The sequence below is a fragment of the Diabrotica virgifera genome, chromosome 2, assembly GCF_917563875.1.
Source record: "Diabrotica virgifera virgifera chromosome 2, PGI_DIABVI_V3a".
Taxonomy (NCBI): Eukaryota; Metazoa; Arthropoda; class Insecta; order Coleoptera; family Chrysomelidae; genus Diabrotica; species Diabrotica virgifera.
The window spans coordinates 281,252,572-281,277,178 of record NC_065444.1 but is presented as its reverse complement, the minus strand read 5'-3'; the positions used below and the strand labels follow the sequence as shown (position 1 = coordinate 281,277,178).

The 24,607-nt window shown below is 31.5% G+C and overlaps 2 protein-coding genes across 3 annotated transcripts in view; both read left to right on the top strand.

The window, feature by feature from the left end:
- LOC126879895 (tachykinin-like peptides receptor 86C) overlaps positions 1 to 24,607 on the top strand; it is an 883,727-nt gene that overhangs the window by 442,566 nt on the left and 416,554 nt on the right. The gene's annotated exons all lie outside the window — the stretch shown is intronic.
- On the top strand, positions 12,485 to 18,115 carry LOC126879903 (uncharacterized). 2 transcript variants are annotated; one of them, XM_050643249.1, is made up of 3 exons: positions 12,485 to 13,359; positions 16,364 to 16,765; positions 17,944 to 18,115. In XM_050643249.1, the coding sequence occupies exons 1-3, from the start codon at positions 12,589 to 12,591 to the stop codon at positions 17,977 to 17,979; spliced, it is 1,209 nt and encodes a 402-aa protein (XP_050499206.1). In that variant the 5' UTR covers positions 12,485 to 12,588; the 3' UTR covers positions 17,980 to 18,115. The 2 variants fall into 2 exon arrangements, with proteins under 2 accessions (XP_050499206.1, XP_050499205.1); XM_050643248.1 differs by lacking the exon at positions 17,944 to 18,115 and having other exon boundaries at positions 12,486 to 13,359; positions 16,364 to 17,917.

The following is a 24,607-nucleotide window of genomic DNA, read 5'->3' as shown; positions in this document are numbered from 1 at the left end:
TCAATCACATGTAAAATTGAAATTTATGGTATCAGTACTTATTGAACAAGTAATGAAAATACAATAATATCTTGGAATTACATTGTCAAGCTATGGAGACCTGGACAAAGAAGTGAGAGAAATCAACTACAAAAAGCAAATAGACTGACAGGATGTCTTAATAACTATGTGGCGCAACCGATATATTAACACTGAGATGAAGTCAAGAATTTATAAAGCAAGGGTACGACCAATAATGACATATTCACCAGAAACAAGACCAGATAAAGCCACAACACAAAGACTACTAGAAACGGCAGAGATGAGAATACTGAGAACAATTACAGGAAATACGCTAAGAGATCGCAAGAGGAGTGAAGACATTAGAAGATAATGTAATGCACAATTAATAAACGAATGGTCACTAAATAGAAAAAAAAGATGTAATAACCAAATAAATCACCAATCGGTAAAAAAGACCGTCCGGCCATGCAAAAGATGGAGTGACCTTGCATAGAGCTATCAATCCTCCAACGGACAAGCAGAATTGCTTATAAAGAGGGAGAAGAAGAAGATAATTGTATTTCATATTTTGTAACTTTAATAATAAATTTTATTAAAAAGTTATCAAAAATTTTTTTTTATCTACTCTATGTCACATTGTATAAGTTTTTAGTTCGTGAAAACTGTCATTATAGATAGCAGTGCGTGAAGGGTTTAAAGTGTGCGTGAAGTAACAATGTATTTTAAATGGGATTTACTTTTTCGCACTGTTTTTGACACACTTTCATATCAAATATCCTTAACTTTCGCGTTGTATTGGTGATGACATAATGAGCAATAAATTACAACAAACATTTTGACAGTTTTGTGGTTTGAAAGAAATTAGAATTTTTAAATGTCAAAGTTCTAAAAATTGTAGAATAGGAATGAATTCCAGTGACGAAGAGTTACAGTTGTTTTATTTGTTTATCGTAGATAAAATATTGTATGAAACTGTGCGTGAAGTACTTTTTGCGAACTTACGCGATGTATAGCACTCGCCCCGCTGTTGCTCGTGCTCTAAACATCGCGTGCGTTTGCAAAAAGCATACTTCACGAGCTGTTTCATAAATACCTATTTTATGTCTGTGCGGGCCATAGAATGCACTTTATGCCCGTACATGCATAAAGTGTCCTTTACAGGAACTAACAGGCAACTTGACCAATTGTTATCATAATTCACTCCATAATAATATTAAGTTTACAATACAAACAGAACAAAACCAGTCTATAAACTTTCTAGATGTAACAATTACCAGTCTGCAAAACAAACGTGAGTTCTCCGTTTTCTATAAACCAACCCATACTGACACAAGTATACATAAGTGATAATCCCATTCTACACAACATATTGCATGTTACGTATTTCATAAATTTACCCATACCTACTGACACAATTCATAATACCATTCTACACAACATAAATTAGCAGCCTACCATAACATGATACATAGATTGACAGAAATTCCCATGTCAAAAAATAACTTCGAGATAGAACTGAAGATCAAAGCAAATAGAAGTAAACAAGGCTACAACGAACAAACCATAAAAAAAAATTTAAACCACAAACTCCATAAGAAAGCCCTGCAATTAGTCGATCCACTACCACAGAAAAAACCCAGTACCTTCTTCTCTATCACATATACAGACAAGATGTCAACAAAAATATCCAAGTACAGTGGAACCTCGATAAGTCGGCCCCCGATAACCCGGAAGTCCGGCTAACCCGGACCGATTTTCATCAGACAAACATTTCAACAATAAAAATGTATGTATTATGTTAAAACATTTTATCTGTAGCCGCTTCTGGAATGTCTTAAAAATATCGAGATTCATTGATAAAACTTGGCTTGGAACATAATATAATATTTGAGAGATAATGGGTATTTGTAATTTGAACTATACGGTAAAAATGACTCATGGCACACGGCGGCAGCAGATTATCCATTATCGGGCTATCGCAAACAACAGGCACCTTTTATTCCTTTATTTATTTTCAACTGTCTTTTAAAAAATTATTTTTAGAACAATGGTCTTTCAAACTTTAAACAATGAAAGAGCCACTGTTCTTAAATAACATCGTTCCGATGGCAGACGAAATTGACAACCGAAACTGACTGAGTTTTTTTTACCTAGAAATGAACAATACTCTATCTATACTGTTTATACTATACTTTATACAATATACAACTATAATAGGTAAGTTAGATGTGTACTGTGCATATATATTTCATGTTATTTTAATTATAACGGACTTTATCTATAAGTATACCGTATTTTATTAATTTTTACAATGCTCTCCGGCTAACCCGGATTTTCGATAACCCGGATCGGCCGCGGTCCCGATTAATCCGAGTTATCGAGGTTCCACTGTACATAAAAAAAGGAATAACACCATCTTTCAGAACTAACAACATTTTAAGTAAACATATTAAGAACAATAAGAGCTGAAAGAGAAAGGAATTACAGAGTGGTGTTTACAAACTGACATGTGGTGACTGGCCAAAAACTTACATCGGTCAAACTGGCAGAACTTTTGACAAACGGATAGTAGAACACAAAAGGGCTTTCAACAATCGAAAAACACATTCTACATCCGCACTTCACCTTCTAGATCATAATCATTCTTTTAATGAACAGTTTCAAATTGTTCACATTCAAAATAAAGGCCTTAAGCTATCTATATTAGAATCTAGGAAATTAATAAATTGGAAAATACAGTTAAATTTTGAATGACCAACTTGAGATAAACACACCTCAACCTATTCAGTTAGATACTTTAAAGTGCACCATCAAATTAATAGAAAAATAAATCACTTGAGAAAGGCACTCTGCCGAAACAGCTGTAATATTTGTAATAAATTAATATGTCATTCATTTGTAATAAATTTTGTGGAAGCAGTGAAAACAAAACGTTTCACTGTTTTATTGTTACATAAAGTATATTATTATATAGTTAGTAACTAAGCAATGAAAGCACAATAATGAACTTCTAGTGTGACATAAAAAAGATTATATGCCACATGGGGTCATCCTTGTGAAAATCCAATTTCCCTTTGCAACCGTAGTTACCTATGAAGCGACTTTTTTCTTACTTACTAAAGCGATTTCCTTACTTATTCATATTTACAAAACGGTAGAGAAATATCGATTTAGTGTTCCAAGCTTTCAACTATATAGTTTAAACGTGATGTGAAAATGAAAAAAAAAATCGGAAATTTTCAGAGACTTTCTTACTACTGCCGATTCGAAAGATTAAATTAATTATGTAAAAAAGCTCATACGAAAGATTGGACTAAGTGCTGCTAAGGGCTAAACGAAATTAGACTTCGGAAAATTTGCATAACTTTTGGAATTTTTAGAATTTTTTACTTTACATCTTACAGAATTTGAAATGTGAACGGCCGTAGCTTAGCGGTAAGATACTGGTTTCATAAGCCAGAGCGCATGAGTTCGAATCTCTGCAACAATAACAACCTTTTCATTTCAAAAAATTCTTCAAGCCGTTCACCGTGCTTCTGTGGTAAAATATGATTGGTGATTGGGATACGGTGCGTTTAGTCCTTAGTTTAATAAAAATATAATAAAACTACTTTCATCGGACTACAATATACTTTATTTACTAGTATTCAAACTACGAGTATAAACATCAACAATAATTAGTATTAACGACCTAGCTCAAGCATATCGCAATCGTCTTTACATTAATAAAATACCTACTACCATAATCTGCATCACCAGGGTTATTGTCAATGTACACCTTAAAATAATAACATGCATGAAATTTCAATGTTACTCGGGGTTACTGAATCCAAGAATTAATAATACCTCGATTATTGACTTTGAGTGGGGTTTAAACATCTCATATACAGAGTGTTCTAATATTACTACACTTCGGAGGGTACGTTAAGCCGTCGGTCCCCCTAAGCTAGGTGGCGCCGGAACCTGCAAGAAAGGATCTCCTCGGCAAAAATGCCATACGATATTATTATTAGACCTTGAAATATTAGAAATAAAGCATTATACAGTGCATTCATAAAGTGTGGAAACGGTCTATTATCTCATGACTTAATTATTTTTAGAGTTAAAGCTCTGACAGGTCGATTTTTATTTTTAAATTATGATTTTTTGACGTATAGTACATAATAGTGACGTCATCGATTTGGGCGGGATGACGTCATCAATTATTTTTTTAAATGGGAATAGGGGTCGTGTGGTAGCTCATTTGAAATGTGATTCAATTCTCTATTCAGTAATATAAACCTTAACATCATTATTTATACAGGGTGGCAAAAAAATAATTTTTGAAGTAAAATAATTGACGCCAAACGAAAAATGTATGTAATTTATTTAACTCAAAATACATTTTACTGATGCCACATAATATAAAAAAGAATGTGTGTACTTTGTACGCACGTAAGGAGTTATACTTCTATTATATGATTTCAACGAAATCGATATACTTTAAACAGTTTCTCTACTACTTTCCAAAAATTTTTATTAAAACAATACCAAAATTTAAAAAAATAAAAGAATAAAACACACACAAACACATTGAAAAATGCCACAAATGATTTCTGAACAATAATTGTTGCTAAAAATTTTAATTAAATACGTATTTTCTGAAAAAAATTATATAATAATATACTTACAATCATAAAATGTATAAAAAAATAAAAAATAACAGCTTGCTTGGGGCTTGAACCCACTTCACGTCTATCGCACCGTACGAAAGTCGAAGAGATTTCCTACTGCACCACCTTCGCGTATACGTCATGTGGGAATATACACAAACTAAACGTTTACATCATAAACTTTTTGACATTTTGTTTATTTATATGAATTTAATCAAATTATTAGTTTGATTTTTGTCGAATTAAAATACAACAAAATATAGAGTAAGAAAACGATATATTATTAGATGAAGATTTGTAGAAAGTTTGTTCGTAATCAGATTATGTAAATTAAAGCATTGCCTACTAATAGGTAACTTTATTTTTTTTTTACATTTTCCAACTAGATAGGTATGAAGATAATTTTTTATTGGAATACAATTGAAACATTTAGAATTACGTACCTGCGGCTTTTCAAAACTATTTAAAAAGTCACTATAATTATAAATTTGATTTTATTTCTGTCCTCACAACAATAAAAACTAATATATACAATATTTTTGTTTACCGATAACCTCCATATTGAACAATTATTGACAGATCAATTCAACACCCAATCAGAGCCCGTATAACGACTAATATCATACTGTCGGTGCGCGCATGCGCGCAGATTAATAAAATTTCACCGTCAATTAAATCGCGCCTAAAGAAGTATAAGTTCAAAAAAATGTTTATTTTATAAATAAACATTGCTTTTCGCTTAAATTAAATGTCAAACAGCCACACACCTGCCTCTTGGTAGTTTAAATATTTAATTTAAGCGAAAAGCAAAGTTTATTTGTCAAATAAACATTTTTTTCTCTTTTCTGACAGCAATAAAATGTATTTTAACAAGAAGTAAAACCTCTTTAACAAGAAGTTATTCAGAATCTTTCCATTTCACTCACACAAAAAACTTCAATCAGAAACTCTTGCATCCAAACTATCAACAAATTCAAAACTAAACTTCTTTCCAACAATAACTCCTCTCTTACCAACATCAGTTCCCCTTCTACTTCTACACAAACTTCTTCATCTCTCTCTTTTCCCAATTTCTCATATAATAAGTCTAAATCCCTTCTCTCCACACTCAAATCTATCAAAAATAAGATCCAAAACCACCACCTCATCTTCAGCAAAGCAGATAAGGGTAACTGCCTTGTTATTTTAGACCAACAATTATACATTGACAAAGTCACCTCTTTCCTAGACAACAATAACTTTACTTTGCTTCCTGTTGATCCCTCTAAATCTTTTGTTTCGAAGATGAAAACCAACTTAAAGCAATTTACTGAATTCTTTTCTGAATTTGAAGCACCATATACTAAAATTCCATCAAATCCACTCACCCCCAGGTTATACGGTTTACCAAAGATACACAAAGTTGACATTCCTATTCGTCCCGTTGTCAGCTTCATTAACACTCCAGTTTCTATTTTATCTAAATTCATTCTTAACACCATTAAAAACTTTATTAACTTTACCCCACAGTTTACTGTTTTGAATTCTCGCCAATTAGTTGAAAAACTTCAACTTGTCAATCTTAATCCAAATATTGTTATGCTTTCTTTTGATGTTAGCAATTTATTTACTTCAGTACCAAAAAATGAATCGATTAGTCTGGTTAATTCACTCCTCTTAAATAATTCTGTCACTTCCACCACCACTTCGTCTATTATAAACATTCTCAAAATTTGTCTATCTCAAGATTACTTTGTTTTTAATAACAACTTTTATCAACAACCTGACGGTTTAGCAATGGGTAGTTGCTTATCCCCTTTCTTAGCTGATGTTTTTATGGATCACTTAGAATCCAACTATATCATAAAAAAAATCCAGAGATCTTACACTGGTTCCGTTATGTTGATGACATTTTAGTCCTCATTTCTGGTAACTCTGATTCAGCTCACAACTTACTTCACAAAATAAATCAAATCCATCCTAATATCACCTTTACCATGGAACTAGAATCTTCTAACTCCATTAACTTTCTGGATTTATCTATTACCAGACTACATGACCACTTCAACTTTGGTATCTACCGTAAACCAACACAGACAGATCATGTTATCCATTCTACTTCTAATCACCCTTTATCATATAAACTCTCTGCTTTTCGCAGTTTTATACATAGATTAAACTCTATTCCTTTATCCGTAACTGAATTCAACAAAGAGTTGAATATTATCAAACAGATTGCAGTCAACAATGGTTATGACCCAGACATTATCACTAAACTTCAACAAAAAAGAGAACTCAAATTACTACAACAATCCGCTTTCTCTACATCATCCACAACTACTCCCATCTATGCCTCCTTACCATTCAATAACTCCAAATTATCTGAAAGAGTCAAACATATCATTTCAAATTCTTGTGACAACATAAAAATATCTTTCAAAGTTAATAACACTCTCAGCAAAAGTTTAACTAATACCAAAGATCCTATCCATTATATGAACCGGAGTGGGGTATACAGACTCTCTTGTTCAGATTGTGATGCCACCTACATCGGCAGAACTTACAGATCCCTTTCTACCCGATCTGCTGAACACAGCAAGAGAGATACCACTTCTGCCTTTTCACACCATTTAAAAGTCAATAAACATGAACTTAAGATTCCTGAAGGTGTCCAGTTGATACACAATATTCAACAAAACAATACACTCCGTTTAGACTTATACGAAGATTTGGAGATTGGCAAGGACATGAAGAAGAGTCCCAACTGTGTCAATAGACAAACATCCCTTAACCGCAACTTTGTCCCCATTCACCGCCAATTATTCTCATAATTCCTATTTTTTCAACTTCCTCTTTTATCCTATTCTTTCTCTTTCAACTTACTCTCTCTTCTTTTTCAAAATTTCCTCTTTCCTTCACTGCTTCCAAACTCCTTTACCCGAATAACATTATTAACTATTGAACCCTATTAACCATCACCTCATTAATTCACCCTACTATCTTTTTACTTCTTTTTCATTTCATTACTTCGTTCAGTTTAATTCCACACCTCATCTTTTCTTTATCCCTCTCTTTCCCTTAAAATTCTTGTCTTTATACCTTACACCACAGCCCTCTGCTTTTTGTCTTTGACCTTTTCCAAGAAAACTTTTACCTCTCCAACTAACATCCATTCACTTGATTTCAGTTCTCACATTCAGATCCATTATCATTACAATTAAATTATATCTATATTCTTTTTCTTACTTTGGTTTTATTTTATTCAGTACACTTTCAATACTATTTTCATTTTAATTTCATTTTTGTATCAACTGGACTTAACAGCTATAATCATACATTACTTTATCTCTAATTTCCCATACCAACACTTTGTCACAAGAATTCTCTCAAAACTTTTGAAATAAAATAAAAAAAAAAAAAAAAAAATAAACCATCTCATAATAATTACAATTCTTTTTCATTCACATATTACACACTTTTAATTATTTGACTGTATCCTAACTCAAATCCATTATTTACAAAAACTTGCATTTTTAAATAACAATATTTTCCTTTTACATATACAACCACCAATACAATATAGACTAGATTAAATTGCCTACCAATTTATTCATTTTGTACAATAACTTTCCAACTAATATTGATTTTTCTCTTTTCTCACCTTCATCTATTTTTATCTTTTTATCTTTATTGACAGCAGCTTACTTTCTTTCTATCAATTTGATCAATCTAATGTTATGGTATACAGTCAATATAAATAATCTTATATTCTAAATTAATTTTGTATATCACAATTTCTTTTCAATAACCAATAGATTTAAAATGTTAGACATTTTTCAGATATTAAAATCTTTATCATTTGTTGTGGGTCATGACCTTTTGGTTAATTAACATTGAAAATCGACTACCTTTTTCTCTACTGTCAATGTCACTTCAAACAGTTCCTTAGTCATTAGTGTCACTTTATAGTCAAAGTTGGCCTAAGATGGTTGATTGAGGTTTTGGTAGGGTTTCACCATGTTCCCATAGGCAATATCCTGTAACATCGGCGTTTAGCCTGTTTAATATTATTTTTAAATAATGTAAATTGAATTTTAAATTCAACCATTGTTTGGTTCTGGGGCTATTTAGCAAGTATGCACGTAAGTAATCTAACCACATTTTTAGCTTTTAAAAATTTCAACCATCTTTCAATTCTAATAGTGGGATTACTTATTTTATTGTAGATTCACTGATGATGGACCGATAGGTCTGAAAACGTTCTGAATTGGACATTTTTATTCAATCCATTGGGATTTTTAAGTTTTAATAAATATACCAATTTACATAGAAGTGGTTTTACTTCTTGTTAGAGTTTTTTAACTATATGGTATACAGCCAACCTAGGGAACCTCCCTTTTAGTTTAAAATGTATTTTGTGTTAAATAAATTACGTATATTCTTTTTTTTTGCGGCAATTAATTTACTTAAAATATTATTTTTTTTGCCACCCGGTGCACAAAATGATATTATTGTTTATATTACTGAATAGAGAATTGAATCACCTTTCAAATGAGCTACCACACAACCACTATTCCCATTTAAAAAAATCATAGATGACGTCAATATTATGGGATATAGGTACGTCAAAAAATCATAATTTAAAAATAAATATCGACCTGTCAGAGCTTTAACTCTAAAAATAATTAAGTCATGAGATAATAGACCGTTTCCACACTTTATGAATGTACTGTATAATTACAAATTAATTAGTTTTTCTGTATTCGGTGCACAAGTTTCATTTAGAATTTTTATGAGCTAGAGCCATATAAGGGCTAATGGCAGTAAAAGAATAATTATGATCTAGAAGGTGAAATGCGTACGTAGAATCTGTTTTTCTATTATTGAACGTCCTTTCAATGTTCTGCTGTACGTTTGATAAAAGTTCTACCAGTTTGGCCAATGTACGTTTTCGGGCAGTCACCATTTGTAAGTTTGTATACATCACTGTATAAGTGCTACATTTAGTGACTGCCCAAAAGCTTACATCGGTCACACTGGTAGCACCTTTGACAAACGAATCGCAGAACACAAAAGGGCTTTCAGTAATAGAAAAACATATTCGACGTACGCAACTGACTTTAGATACAAAGCCAAAGTTATGAACATTTATAAATTACTGCAAAAATAATAGCTATTTGTATAACAAAGGAGCAAATTGCTACTTTTCCTACCGAGAATAAAGTTTACAAGTAATCATTCAATTTACTCCCATGTTATACATATGATTTTTGCACCTCCCTCAAATAACATGTCATTGTTTAACTTTTAAATAATTTATTTATATTACAAACTAACAAAATTTATTAGAGAACTAAAACTAACAAGTAGGTATAGTCTAACTGTCAACTGTCAAATAAAAGTCAAATCATTATTGTAAATACTGTTAAATAAAAAATAGCTATTTGTATAACACGGGAGGAAAGTGCTACTTTTCCTCCCGAGAATGAAGTTTACTGCCCGACGTGTAGCGGAGGGCAGTACTCATTCGAGGGGGAAAAAGGCACTTTCCTACCATGTTATACATATGATTTTTCCACCTTCCTCAAATATTAAGTATTTTTTTCATTTTTAAATAATTTATTTATGTAACTAACTGACAAAATTTATTAGATCACTGCAACTAACAAGTAGGTACAGTATAACTGTCAACTGTCAAATATAAGTCAAATTATTAATGTAAACATTATTAAATCAAAATAACAATTTACTTTTTTTACCATTCTGCAAAATACATGCTCTATAAATAAACGTTGAAATGTAAAGATACTTACGTAATAGATTATAGAATATTGTATAGGGCGTCAATAAGTTATTTCATCAATGACATACCATGACGTCACTTTTACTTTTCCTCCCTAGGGAGGAAAAGTATACTTTCGGTAGAGGTAGGTGGAAAAACAATTTACTGTTTCTTATCATTCTGCAAAATATAGGGTGTTCTATAAATAAACGTTAAAATATATAGATACTTACGTAATAGAAAATATAGCATAATATAAGGTGTCAATAAGTTATTTCATCGATGACATACCATGACGTCACTTTTACTTTTACTCCCCAGGGAGTAAAAGTACTTTGTATCGCTAGGGAGGAAAAGTACGACTTTGCTCCCTACAATGAGGCCAGGAAGTGTATACTTTGGGTAGAAGTTGAAGGGTAGAAGCTTTTTTCACCTACCTCTACCGAAAGTATACTTTTTCGGACCTGATTGTAGGGAGCAAAGTTGTACTTTTCCTCCCTAGGTAGGAAAAGTAAAAGTGACGTCATGGTATTTCACTCAAGAAATATAACATATTGACGCCCTGTACAATATCTATTTTTTATTACGTAAGTATCTATACATTTTAACGTTTATTTATAAAACACCCTGTATTTTGCAGAATGGTAAAGAACAGTAAACTATTATTTTGATTTAACAATGTTTACATTATTAATTTGATTAATATTTGACAGTTGACAGTTATATTGTACCTACTTGTTAGTTTTAGTTCTAATAAATTTTGTTAGTTAGTTACATAAATAAATTGAGTAAAAATGAACAAATAACTTGTCATTTGAGGAAGGTGGAAAATCCATATGTATAACATGGGAGTAAAGTGCCTTTTCCTCCCTTGAATGATTACTGCCCTCCGCTACGCGTCGGGCAGTAAACTTCATTATCGGGAGGAAAAGCAGCACTTTCCTCCCTTGTTATACAGAAAGCTATTTCAGTTATCTCGATTGTTTGTTTATATAATTTAATTTAGAAACTTAGGAAAATTTAGAAACTAATACGTATAAGAAACGTTTTTACGATTGTCAATTGTCAAAAAAAAAGCAAGGTCAGTTGTATGTATTCAAGAATTTGTCATCGTAATTAGCTATCCCCCATACACCTTTTAGAATTTTCAAAAAAAATGCAATACTAATCTCTCAAAGTGACGATGATTTACAACGTATGGTGCACCAATTTAACATAACCGCCAGAAATTTTAACATGTTAGTTTCCTCAAAAAAGACAAAATGCATGGTTATAATAGCAGATCCAATAATATGTAAATTGGAGCTGGAAGGTCAGATAATAGAACAAGTGATAGACTTAAAATACCTAGGCATCACACTATCTAGCTACGAAAGGCTCGAAGCAGAAGTGGAAGATCAAGTGAATCGAGCAAACAGAGCCGCAGGTTGCCTGAATGACACAATATGGAGAAACAAAAATATCGGAAAAGAAATGAAAGGCAGAATTTACAAAACAGGCATCAGACCAATAATGAGAAATACGCGGCTGAAACACGACCCGACAAAAGAGGTCAAAAAGATTGCTCGAAAGAGAGGAGGTGAAAAACCTTCGAAAAATCGATGGTCAGACTCTATGGAACAGAGCTATAAGTAGAGATATACGACGGAGATGCAAGGTGAACAACAACAATTGCTGGGTAAGAAACAGAAGAATAGAATAGAATGACCACATAAGCCGAATGACAACAAATAGGATAGTCAGGACAGCGAGAGACGGTTCCCCAATAGGAAGACGATCAGTGGGAAGACCACGGAAACGATGGAACGACAACTTACTAGAGGCACATTAAAAAAAACAGACAGAGTCATGTCTATACAAAAAGAAGAACAAGAAGAAGAAGAAGAAGAAGAAGAAGAAGAAGAAAAAATGTATAAGTTGTTTTAAGTTTTTTTCACTGGTCTATAACTAATTGCAATTTTGGTAAATTGTTATATTATCATAGAAGTGTAGACATTTTTGTATCATAAAATTTTATATCTCCATTCAAAACACAGGCGTCAATTGCACTGTGCAACTACAATAAATTTATTTCATTAAATCCAAGGTTACACATTTCATATTAGATAATGACATGTAATCTCATATTCGAATTGTTTTTGTACAGTAAATGTGGTTGTGTATACAGTAATAATGGAATTAGAAGAACAAAAAGAATTAATTGACAAAGTCGCAAAAGAAAATGGTTTCAGTAATTATCAAGTGATTTCAAACGCAGGATCATCTAAAGGAGACAATTTTTTGGGAATAATAAATTCAATTACAGTTAAAAACAGTGACAAAACGTTGAATTTAATTCTCAAATCTGCTAATACAAACGAAGCTTTTAGAAATGCTGCTCCACTTCATGAAATGTATTCACGAGAAATATATTTGTACGAACAAGTTTTTGTGGAGTTCAAAAAGTTTCAAGATAAACATAATATTGTAGATCAATTTGTCAGTATACCCAAGGCATACATATGTTCTGCAGAAGTCAGTAAGGAAGCACTGTTAATGGAGAATCTAAAAACAGAAGACTACAAACTTTGGAACAAGAAAAACCCCATGAACCCAGGACACATAAAAGAGGTTCTAAAAGAATATGCCAAATTCCATGCTATTTCTCTGGCCATGAAAGACAAATGTCCCGAAAAATTTAATAATCTTACCTCTAAAGTTCACGATATCATTTTTGATGACAATCTGGATGTCAACGATGAAGAAAAATTACAAAATTTTATAACTTCAGTGATGAGTAATGGATACGAAGCTGTATCTGGTGATGCAGAATTGACAGATTGTTTAAAAAATGTTGAAGATAAAATTGTTAATATATTGTCAAAAGTATTCAAAGACGAAAAATATAAGTTGGTATTGACACATGGAGATTGCTGGTGTAATAATTTCTTATTTAAGTATGAGGTAAGTATAATTTTAGGATTTATCTTCTTCGTCTTTAAGTGTCGCCTTGCAATAGGAAGTTGGATATCTTCATCACTATCTTTACTCTATCTACCGCCCTGGTTTAAATGCAGTTCTATTGAACTGCATTTAAACCAGTCCCTTAAATCTTTCAACCATGACGCACTCCGTCTTCGCATACTCCTTCCTCTTGCTATCATTCCCTGGATTATCAGTCTTATCATTTCATATTAGACCAGTAAGGATCTGCTAAAAAACGTATATTTTTGGATGTGAGAGGTGGCATTCGGATTTTTGCAGATAAAGTTAGGTGACACATTCAGTAATAATAATTGACTTATGCTCCTTCTCAAATATGCCCGGAATATTAAAAAAATTAAAATATTTAAAAATTTCGTTATTTTAATTAAAACGATTCGTTTTGGAACAAAGCCGTAGAAAAATAAAATAAAGATAATTGAATTTTGTATGATATACGACTGGTAAAAAATGTCTTAAGGTATTACCTTTTCTGCAATAAAGCAGTAAATACAAAATAAGGGGAAAAATAAGTATGTTGTTATTCAATATTTTTTAACCACTTTGGTAGCACTTAGAACCTTAGTAGTTCGCTTAGGAAATTCTTTGTAATATACTTAAATCGTGTACCAAATTTCATTAAAATCGACCTAATAAATTTTGCATAATAAATTTGCAATCTAAATGTTTTTAAAAAAGTTCAAATTTTTTAAAATCTTTCTGAACAAAAAGTAGACCATTTAGAATTTGGCTAATTTTTTTTATATATAAAGAGGTGCTCTACCTATCTAATACACTTTACAGAATGCCTCAGCAATGTTTTAAATTTATAAACAATTTTTTGGCTTATAAACAAATAGCTTTGTTTAATAATAAAAAAATTAATTTTTAGCAATGCGAATAATTAAAACCGGTATAATTTGACCTAAAATTTCAAATGCTGTCAGCAGAATTGCTATTTTATTTTTTAATCAAACATTCTTCGCGTTCAAAAATTGCAATTTCTCGATTTTTTGAAAGTTCCACCGCGTTTATTTCGAAAACTATACATCCTACTAAAAAACTTGTGAGAACATTTTTTGCTTAGAATTACCCAAGAAATACAAAAAAATATTTTATTTTGCGAAAAATCGATGTTATGTAATTCCTCAAGTTTTTTGTTTATAACAATCTTATCGATATCCGGATCAACTGTTACCCAAAAAATTCATGTTATACGGGTCAAAATACATAAAAGAACTTGGGTAAGTCCATCTAAATAAAGGAGCCCGTAGCACCCCCTCCTGAACACAGCACTAATTTGTTTATAAGCCAAAAAATTGTTTATAAATTTAAAACATTGCTGAGGCTGCTTTAATATTCTGATTTCAATTCTGTAAAGTGGATAAGATAGATGGAGTACTTCTTTATCTGTAAAAAAATTGACAAATCTTTGTATGTTCTAGTTTTTGTTGTGCAAGATTTTAAAAAACTTTAATTTTTTAAAAAAAGTTTAGATTGCAAAATTATTATGCAAAATCTAGTAAGTGAATTTTAATGAAATTTGGTGTACGGTTTTAGCACATTACAAAAATTTTCTAAGCGAATTAGGAAGGTTCCAAGTGTAACCTAAGTGATGGAAAATCATTGAATAGGGACAGGCTTGTTTTGCCTCCTTATTTTATATTTATTGCTATTTTGAAGCAAGGGTGATAAATTAAGACATTTTTAACCAATCGCATCTGATTGAAAATTTAATTATCTTTGTTTTATTCCCATACGACTTTGTTCTAAAATGAATAGTTTTTAAGTTATAAGCAAAAAAATTAGAAAAAAAAACAAAATTTTTTTAAATTTTTAAATATTTTATTTTTTTTATTAATGTTCCGGACATATTTGAGAAGGAGCATAATTCAATTATTATTAACGAAGTTATCATCTAACTTTATCCGCAAAAATCTTAATACCACCTCTCACATCCACCTAAAAACAGATCCTTACTTGTCTATATCGCTCTCGTCTCATTACGTGTCCCACATACTGTAACTTTCTTATTTTTATTGTTCATTATTTCGTATTCTTTATAATACTTCCGTGTTCCTTCTCTTCTCTGTTCATGTTATTCTAAGAATCCCTCTATAACACCATATTTCAAATGATTATAGCTTATTTATGTGTTCTTGCTTTAATGTCCAGCTTTCAAGTCTGTAATATTGCAGTATCCGAAACACGTCAGAGCTTGAGTTCTAGCATCTGAGTTCTACTCTAAGGTCTGTATTGCAAAGAACGTGTTCCTTCTCTTCTGTGTCCATGCTATTCTAAGCATTCTTCTGTAGCACCACATTTCAAATGACTGTAGTTCATTTATGAGTTCTTGCTTTAATGTCCAGCTTTCAAATCCATATTGCAGTATCGAAAACACGTAATAAGAGCTCTTACTCTGAGTTCTACTCTAAGGTCTATATTGCAGAGAATTGTTTTCATTTTTACAAACGCATTTCTTTCTATTTATATCCTGGCCTTAATTTCTGTTGTTTGATCATTATTTTCTGAAATCCAGTTTTTCAGGTACTTGTATTTATCAACTTTTTCTATCCTATTGTTTGGATGTGCCAGGTATAATTTTAGAAGTTGAAAGTGGGGATGGGGCAGGAGCTTCTCTAGTTTAACTTGCAACCATTCATGTCACACCTTGTCGAAAGCCTGAGATATATCGAGGAAGGCTGCTGAACCATATCTTTTACTATTCAAGTCCTTATTGATTTGATTTACTGCTCTATGAACTTGCTCTATTGTCCTCTGTTTATTGCAGAACTTGAATTGATGAACTGGAACTATCTTCTTTTCGCCTATTATAGTTTTTAGTTATTTATGATATAGCCTCTCAAAAACCTTGGAAATAATTAACAGTAGACTTATCGGTCTGTAGGAAGATGATCAGTATATAAATTTAATACAAGTTACATAGTATGGAATGGAACACCATCTTAAGCTTATTATATTTTAGGATCCTGAGAATATCGAAAATCCTTGCAGTCTTCGAATATTGGATTGGCAACTTTCAGCATTCTCTACACCAGCATTGGATATAAGTTATTTCTTCATAGTCAACAGTTCAAAACAAGTATTTGATGACTATAAAACATATCTCAAACTTTACCATGATACTGTTTCGACACAATTGCTCAACTTTGGTTGTGATCCACAAAAACTTTTTCCATATTCGTTGTTTGAAGAACACTTAGAAGTCATGCTTCCCTTTGGTCTCTACATGAGTCTGATTGTCACTAAAGTAATGGTTTCTGAACCTGATGAAGCTCCTGATCTTGAAAAAATTTCGGAAAATGATGGCGATCTTACAAACAGCATGAGTTTTAGTGTTAAAAATAAAGCTGAATATAATAGACGAGTAAGAGATGTTATTTTGTTTTTAAAAGGCAATAAATATATATGATTGTTTTATAAATACACAGAGTGTTCCAATGAAAATTTGACTCCCAAAACTCAGAAACCAAAAGTTTCTTCACAATTTAAAAGACATGTCAATTTCCACTGGAAGGGGGACAAATTTTAATGCAAAATTCATGCCCTCAAATGTAACCCCCTACTGGCCCGCATTAACCCCCATTTTTTAATACCAACTGTCCTCGAGTGCCACATCATTTAAAAGGTATTTTTTTCTCTACAGGACACTATAACTTTTAATTTGCCGAATAACTTCTTTGCCTAAAGATAATTTTGGATTTATTTATATTTATTGGTTGAACATCAGTAAAAACAACAAACATAAAATTTTATCAAATTAACCAATTAAATGTTCGAAATGACCTCCTCTGACATCCATGCAATAATGCAGTCTATTTTCAAAGCCTCTTCGTACATTTGCAAATACCTCCGGTGTCAATAATCTGTCATTCTGTCCGGTATTCTGTCACAATTCTTTGTCGCAAATACGTCCTTTGTTAGGTATCCCAAAAAAAATCCAAAGGCGAAAGATCCGGTGATCTAGCCGGCCACTCTTTTGGACCTTTCTGTCAATCCCACGCCCTGGAAAACGTTGATTCAAAAATTGTCTTATGCTAATATCATAATGTAGAGGGCCCTGTCCTGTTGGAAAGTCAGTTCATCCTATAAAAGATTTGCAGAGTGTTTGAATTATTTTATTGGAGGTTACTAAGAACATTTATTTATTGGTTAATTTGGTGATATTTTATGTTTTTATTATTATTACTGATATGCAACCAATAAATTAGTTCGATCCAAAATTATCTTCAAAGTTATTACGTAAATTAAAAAAAAATAAGGTGTCGTGTAGAGCAAAAAATTACCTTTTAAATGATATGCCACTCGACCACACTTGCTAATTAAAAAAACTGGGGGTTGACGAGGGGCAGTAGGGGGCTACATTTGAGGACATGAATTTTGCATGAAAATTGGTCCCCTCCCAATATAAATTGACGTGTTTTTTAAATTTTGAAGAAACTCTTGGTTTCTGAATTTCTGGGAGGTCAAATTTTCGTTGGAATACACTGTATAATATAAATATAGATTTTTAGATTCATACCATTTTATATTATTCCTTTGCAGGCGTCAATTGCACTGCGCAACTACAATTATCTATGAAAAAATACAAGGCTATGGTTAATGTTTGATTATTCGTAATCTCATAATATAAGATTGTTTTTACAAAGTAGTTGTAGATGTGACGAGTGTATAGCAACAATGGAATTAAGTAAAGAACAAAAAGAATTAATTGACAAAGTTGCAAAAGAAAACGGTTTTGGTGATTATGAAGTCATTTCAAATGCAGGATCAGTTAAAGGTGACAATTTTTTGGGAATAATCAATTCTATTATAGTTAAAAACAGTGAAAAAACCTTGAATTTGATTTTAAAATCTGCCCATACAAATGAAGCTTTTCGAAATGCTGCTCCCATTCACAATATTTTTACACGAGAAATATATTTGTACGAACAAGTTTTTGGGGAGTTCAAAAAGTTTCAAGATAAACACAATATTATAAATCAATTTGTCAGTATACCCAAGGCATATCTATGCTCTTCAGAAGTCGGTAAGGAAGCCCTCCTAATGGAGAATCTAAAAACAGAAGGCTACAAACTTTGGAACAAGAAAATTCCCATGAATCCTGGACATGTAAAAGAAGTTCTAAAAGAATATGCTAAATTCCATGCAGTTTCCTTGGCCATGAAAGACAAATGTCCTGAAAAATTTAATAAAATGGCTGCTAAAGTTTACGATAACGTTTTTGAAGACAATCCAGCTGTCAGCGATGAAGAAAAGTTACATCAATTTATAACTTCAGTGATGAGTAATGGATACCAAGCTGTATCTGGCGATATAGAACTGACAGAATGTTTGAAAAATGTTGAAGGTAAAATGTTTGATTTAATGTCAAAGGAATTCAAGAAAGAAAAATATAAGTTGGTCTTGACGCATGGAGATTGCTGGTGTAATAATTTTTTATTTAAGTATGAGGTGAGTATAATTTCGCTATTTATCTAAATTAGGGCAGTCAATGAGGGTATTTGGCTCCGAATTCCATCCTACTGCATCGATTTACTTGATATTGTCACAGTACGTAGGGAATAGCTCAAGAAACAAAGTCTACCCTATGCCGATCTGCGCTTTTATCTTGAGGGTGGTTCCCACCCCTTCTCGGGGGTGAAAAATGTTTTGGTTAAAATAGCCACGGAAAAAGCTAGATAACCTAATTTTAAGCAAAAACTGTTCTATGATTATTTTTTAAAAACTCAATACTTTTTGAGTTATTCGTGGTTGAAAATTGGCCATTTTCATTGAAAAATGACACCTTTTCGGACGGATTTTTAAAATCTATGCATCTAACAAAAAAACTATATAAAATATTTCTGTAGGTTATAAAAAACAGGATATGGTAGGTAAGAAGAGTTTGTTTTTTTGCTGCATACTCAAATCGGTGTACTAAACTTGAAATAACAGAGAAAGTGTCGATTTTAAGTATATAATGATACTAATAACTTTTGTAGTTCTTGAAAAGGCCTTTAAAAAGAGCAATACTAATTGTCGATTACATGCAAACTAAGCGAGATATTCTGCAAAAAAGTTAATGACTAATGTATTTCAAGAAGAAATGAGAAGTATCTTTAACCCCTCATCCATCAGAATTTAAATACATCGTTTTCCTTCTACAATACCTTTTATTATAGTGTGTTATTTCTATGTTCAAAAAGTTGGGCTGGATTAAAAGGAATGGTTTTTGAAAAAAATAAGATCAAATTATAGAGCGCATTTTTAAATTTTGTTAAAAATTTTCCTTTTTCTCCATATCCATGTAACTCGAAAAAAATAAGAGATACGAAAAACAGATACCACACAAAAATGTAGGGCTTTTTCAGATAAAAATTTCCGTTTTATTTTTCATTACTGTATCTCTTATCATTTTCAAGTTACATGGACTAACATAAATAGGAAGATTTTTAAGAAAATTTAAAACTGCGCTCTATAATTTGATCTTTCTTTTTAAAAACCATTAAAACATTTTCTTAAAATACATTAGTTATCAATTTTGTTTGCAGTATATCTCGCTTAGTTTTAATGTAATGGACCTTTAAAACAGCTCATTTTAAAGGTCTTTTCAAGCACTACAAAATATATTAGTAGCATTATACACCTAAAATCGACCGTGTCTCTGTTATTTCAAGTGTTAGTAGGTGTTCAAGTTAGTTTTATTAGTGATGATTATATTTAATCTGGAAAAACCTGGAAGATACCGAGGGTTTTTCTGATGATTAGTATATAAATTTAGTAGATACTATTTACATAGTAAGGAACACCATCATAAATTTATTATATTTTAGGATCCTGAGAATATCGAAAAACCATCCAGTCTTCGAATATTGGATTGGCAAATATCATCATTGTCTACACCAGCATATGATGTAAGTTATTTCTTATTAGCTAACAGTTCAAAAGAAGTATTTGACGATTACAAGACATACCTAAAACTTTACCATGATACTCTTTCGACACAACTGCTCAACTTTGGATGTGATCCAGAAAAACTTTTTCCATATTCGTTGTTTGAAGAACACTTAAAATTCTGGTTGCCCTTTGGTCTCTACATGAGTTTGATGATCATTAGAGTGATGGTTTCTGAGTCTGACGAAGCTCCTGATCTTGCAGAAATTTCGGAAAATGACGGCGATCTTTTAAACAGTATGAATTTTAGTCTTAAAAATAAAGATGAATATGATAGACGAGTAAGAAATGTTATTTTGTTTTTAAAAGATAATAAATATATATAAATGTTTTTTTATTTTCTTTTTAAAGCCTTAATATCAATCGACCAGACCATTGTTTACTTCTTATTAGTTTTAGGGTCATGTATAAAACTTCTTCTTCCTTCCTTCCTCTTCAGCCTATATTTGTCCAGTACTGCACATAAGCTCCTTTGTTTCCATTGACGTCTACTCTGGTCAAGCTTCGTTCAGCGCTTGCTAATATGTTTTATATTATCATCGGTCTTCTAAAATAAAAATAATATCATCTAAACTCTTCTGCGACCTTGCTACTTGTCTCCTGTTCTCTCTTTCTCTCAAATTATTGTAAGGCCTTACTTGGTATACTTGTCTTCCAGTTTTCTAAGTATGTCTATTATATTCAGATTTAGCCACACAGTTTACACCCCCTCGAAGAAGAAAATTCACTCATCCCAGATACCTATTAAAAAAGCTCTGATGGGACTCTTTCCGTGTTATAGAGCCCTAGGCGCCCTAGCATTTTTTTACTAAGCAACAACATTTTTGTTTAATTTAGTAATATTTTGTATTTTAATAACGAAGTCCGATGTGGACATCAAAACGTCAATAAAATAATTTTTTTAGTAACATTGTGCTTATTTTCCATTTAGAATATTAAATTGCCACATTCATTAGTATTTGCCTAAGTAATTTTATTAATTTGATGACGAAAACGGATGAGGCCCAACTCAGGATATTCGAGAGAAATATACTGAGAAAAGTATATGGCCCGATGCAAGAGGAAGAGGCAGTGGCTGATCCAGGGAGTGGCGATGGGGGTCGATCAGTCCCCCTCTCAAACTAGTGCTTAAATTTTTTTTAATTGTATATAAAGATTATAATAGGCTATTGATTATGTACTATAGAAAGGAACTACAACGTTAACGGGGTTTTATTATTTCATATGGTCAATGAATTTCTATATATGAAAAAACCGCGGAGTGCTGCCATTTAAAGGGATGCGTTTTTGAGAAATGGGTGAATTAGTCCCTGAGCATAGGTTACATTAGGGTGAGTTCTATGCACTTTTGGTACAAACACGTCTATATAAAAATTGTTTCTGGTTAAATTTCCGATCTAAATATAACTTTTTAAAGTCAAAGATACTTTTTTTTACAAAAATATATTCAAAAGAAAAAGCACAAAGAAACCCAAAAGAAAGAAATTTTGTTTTTTGTCCCATAACTTTTGTCCACGGGGATATAGGTATAGACATTGCTTCACAGAAAAAAAACTTACATATTTTTTCTTTAAAATGATGTTTGGTAGAGGTCATTAGGGTTTAAAGTTTTCGAAATATGATTTTTCAAAGTTCGCCACTCAGAGCAATTTTGGGTAATTTTCCTTGTTATTTCGCAAATATTGTTCTGTAACTTTTTTCTACGTAAGTTTAGGCATATGCACTGGTACATGTAAGAGGAATAGAAATCAATTACCATTAAAATGTTCTACTGTGTAAAGTTGTACGACTTCTTTTAAAGAGGTTATTTTTTTCAAGACTTTATACTTTTAACGAGTTTTTATATTTTTTACGATTATTTTTTAAATTTCCCATTATAACTTTTTTTTCTACATTTAGGTATATACATATTATATAATAAAAAGAAAGCTCATTCTGTTTACTTTAAAATGGTGTATTATAAAAAATTCTAGGATTATTTTTGAATAAGATATACTTTTTCAAAATGTAATAAGTACTTGCAACGATTTTTGATTTTAGGATTATTTTTTAAATTCCTCATTATAACTTTTTTATGTGATTGTGTGTTATGATTGAATCTTATTTTTTATAGGTAATACTTTGGATCCAATTGACTCTGCCGGGCAAACTTCAAAATATGGATTAATTCCAATATTTACTGTCAAAGCTCCTGCACCACAAGCTTTGCTTGAAAAAATATCATGTAAATGTACCAATGGATGTACAAAAAACTGCGGTTGTAGGAAGATAGGAATTAGTTGTTCAATATTCTGCAAAGGGTGCATGTGCAATGGTACTAATTGTGGGAACTCTAAGATAACTGAGGTGTCAGAGGAAGATATTGAAGCTAATGCTAACGAAGAGACGGACTTTGATTTAAAAAAATTTTTAAATGACAACGTTTAAATAATTTTAACTAAAGTGATGTTTTCTAAGACTAATGTTTATGTAATTTTTGTAAAAGAAATAATTTTAATAATTACAGGTAAAAAATATCAAAGAATCACTCGGTTTCCATTACATATTTAAATATAGATGATACACCATTTTAAAGAACAGAAAGTAAGCCCTCTTTATTGAACAATATATATGTATTCATGTACAAGAAAAAAAAGTTATAATGAGAAATTTCAAAAATAATCGTAAAAAATGTAAAAAATAACATTTTTTTTATATTAGGTATTATATAATATATAATATATGATATAATATTATATTGTATATACTATAATATAATGTAATATATAGTATATAATATATTATATAATAATATTATTTTATTTTTATATTATATTATAAAAAATTGTTAAAAGTATAAAATCTTAAAAAACCATAATCTCTTTAAAAAAAAAGTCGTACAACGTTATACAGCAGACCATTTTAAAGGTAATTGATTTCTATTCCTATTACGTGTACCATTGTTTCTACCTAAAGCTACGTAGAAAAAAAAGTTACAGAACAATATTTGCGAAATAACAAGGAAAATTGCCCAAAATTGCTGTGAGTTGCGAATTTTGAAAAATCATATTTCGAAAACTATAAATCCTAATTACCTCTACTACACAACATTTTAAAGAAGAAATATACAGGCTTTTTTTCTGTAAAGCAATGTCTATACCTATATCCTCGTGGACAAAAGTTATGGGACAGAAAACAAAATTTCTTTCTTTTGGGTTTCTTTGTGCTTTTTCTTTTGAATATATTTTTGTAAAAAAAAGTATCATTGACTTTAAAAAGTGATATTTAGATAGGAAATTTAACCAGGAACAATTTTTATGTAGACATGTTTGTACCAAAAGTGCATAGAACTCACCCTAACGTAACCTGTGTCCAGGGACTAATTTACCCATTTCTCAAAAACGCACCCCTTTAAATGGTAGCACTCCGCGGTTTTTTCATATATAGATGTCCATTGACCATATGAAATAATAAAACCCCGTTAACATTGTAGTTGCTTTTAGCTATCTTATTTTGAATATAATCAATAGCCTATAAGAACATTCATTTATTTTTCACAGAAGTTTAGCCAATCGTCCCTCCCTCTTAACGAAGCTGGATCGGCCACTGGGAAGAGGGCACATGGAGAATCAGGAGAAACAACGAGGTTAATGAATTGAATGAAGATTACGATATTGTACGGTGTGTGAAAAGTCAAAGACTGTCATAGCTGGGACATATGCAGAGATAAGACGATAAAAAACAACACAGAAAATATTACAATGGAAGCTGATAGGATGGCGAAAAAAAAATAAGGCCCAGACCGAGATGGTTGGATGACGTGGAAAACAACCTAAAAACGATGAAAATAAGATAATGGAGAAGAAGGGCACAAGAAAGGTCCGAATGGAAGAACATAGCCAGACAGGCAAAGACCCACACAGGGCTATGACGCCAAAAGAAGAAGAAGAAGTTTATTAACTACTATGAGATCTGGTCTATTGTTTGCCACTGGTTGGTCTGTGAGCACAGTGCGATCCTAGTATAGCTTGTAGTTGTCGTTTCATTGTTAGTCCAGGAACTGAAGCTTTTCCCCTCGCAAGTTTTACAAAATGGATCGATTTGCTTGAAATTTTGAAAATAGGTAGTAGATAGTCCAAGGATCAAAATCTATATGATGCCGAAAGGCGCTTTTACCATGGGGCTTGTTGCCACCCCATCTCGGGGGTGGGAATTTTTGTTATTATATTTTGACCGCAAAAGTTGATAAAAACATTCATTCTAAGCAAAAATGTTCTATACATTTTTTTGATAA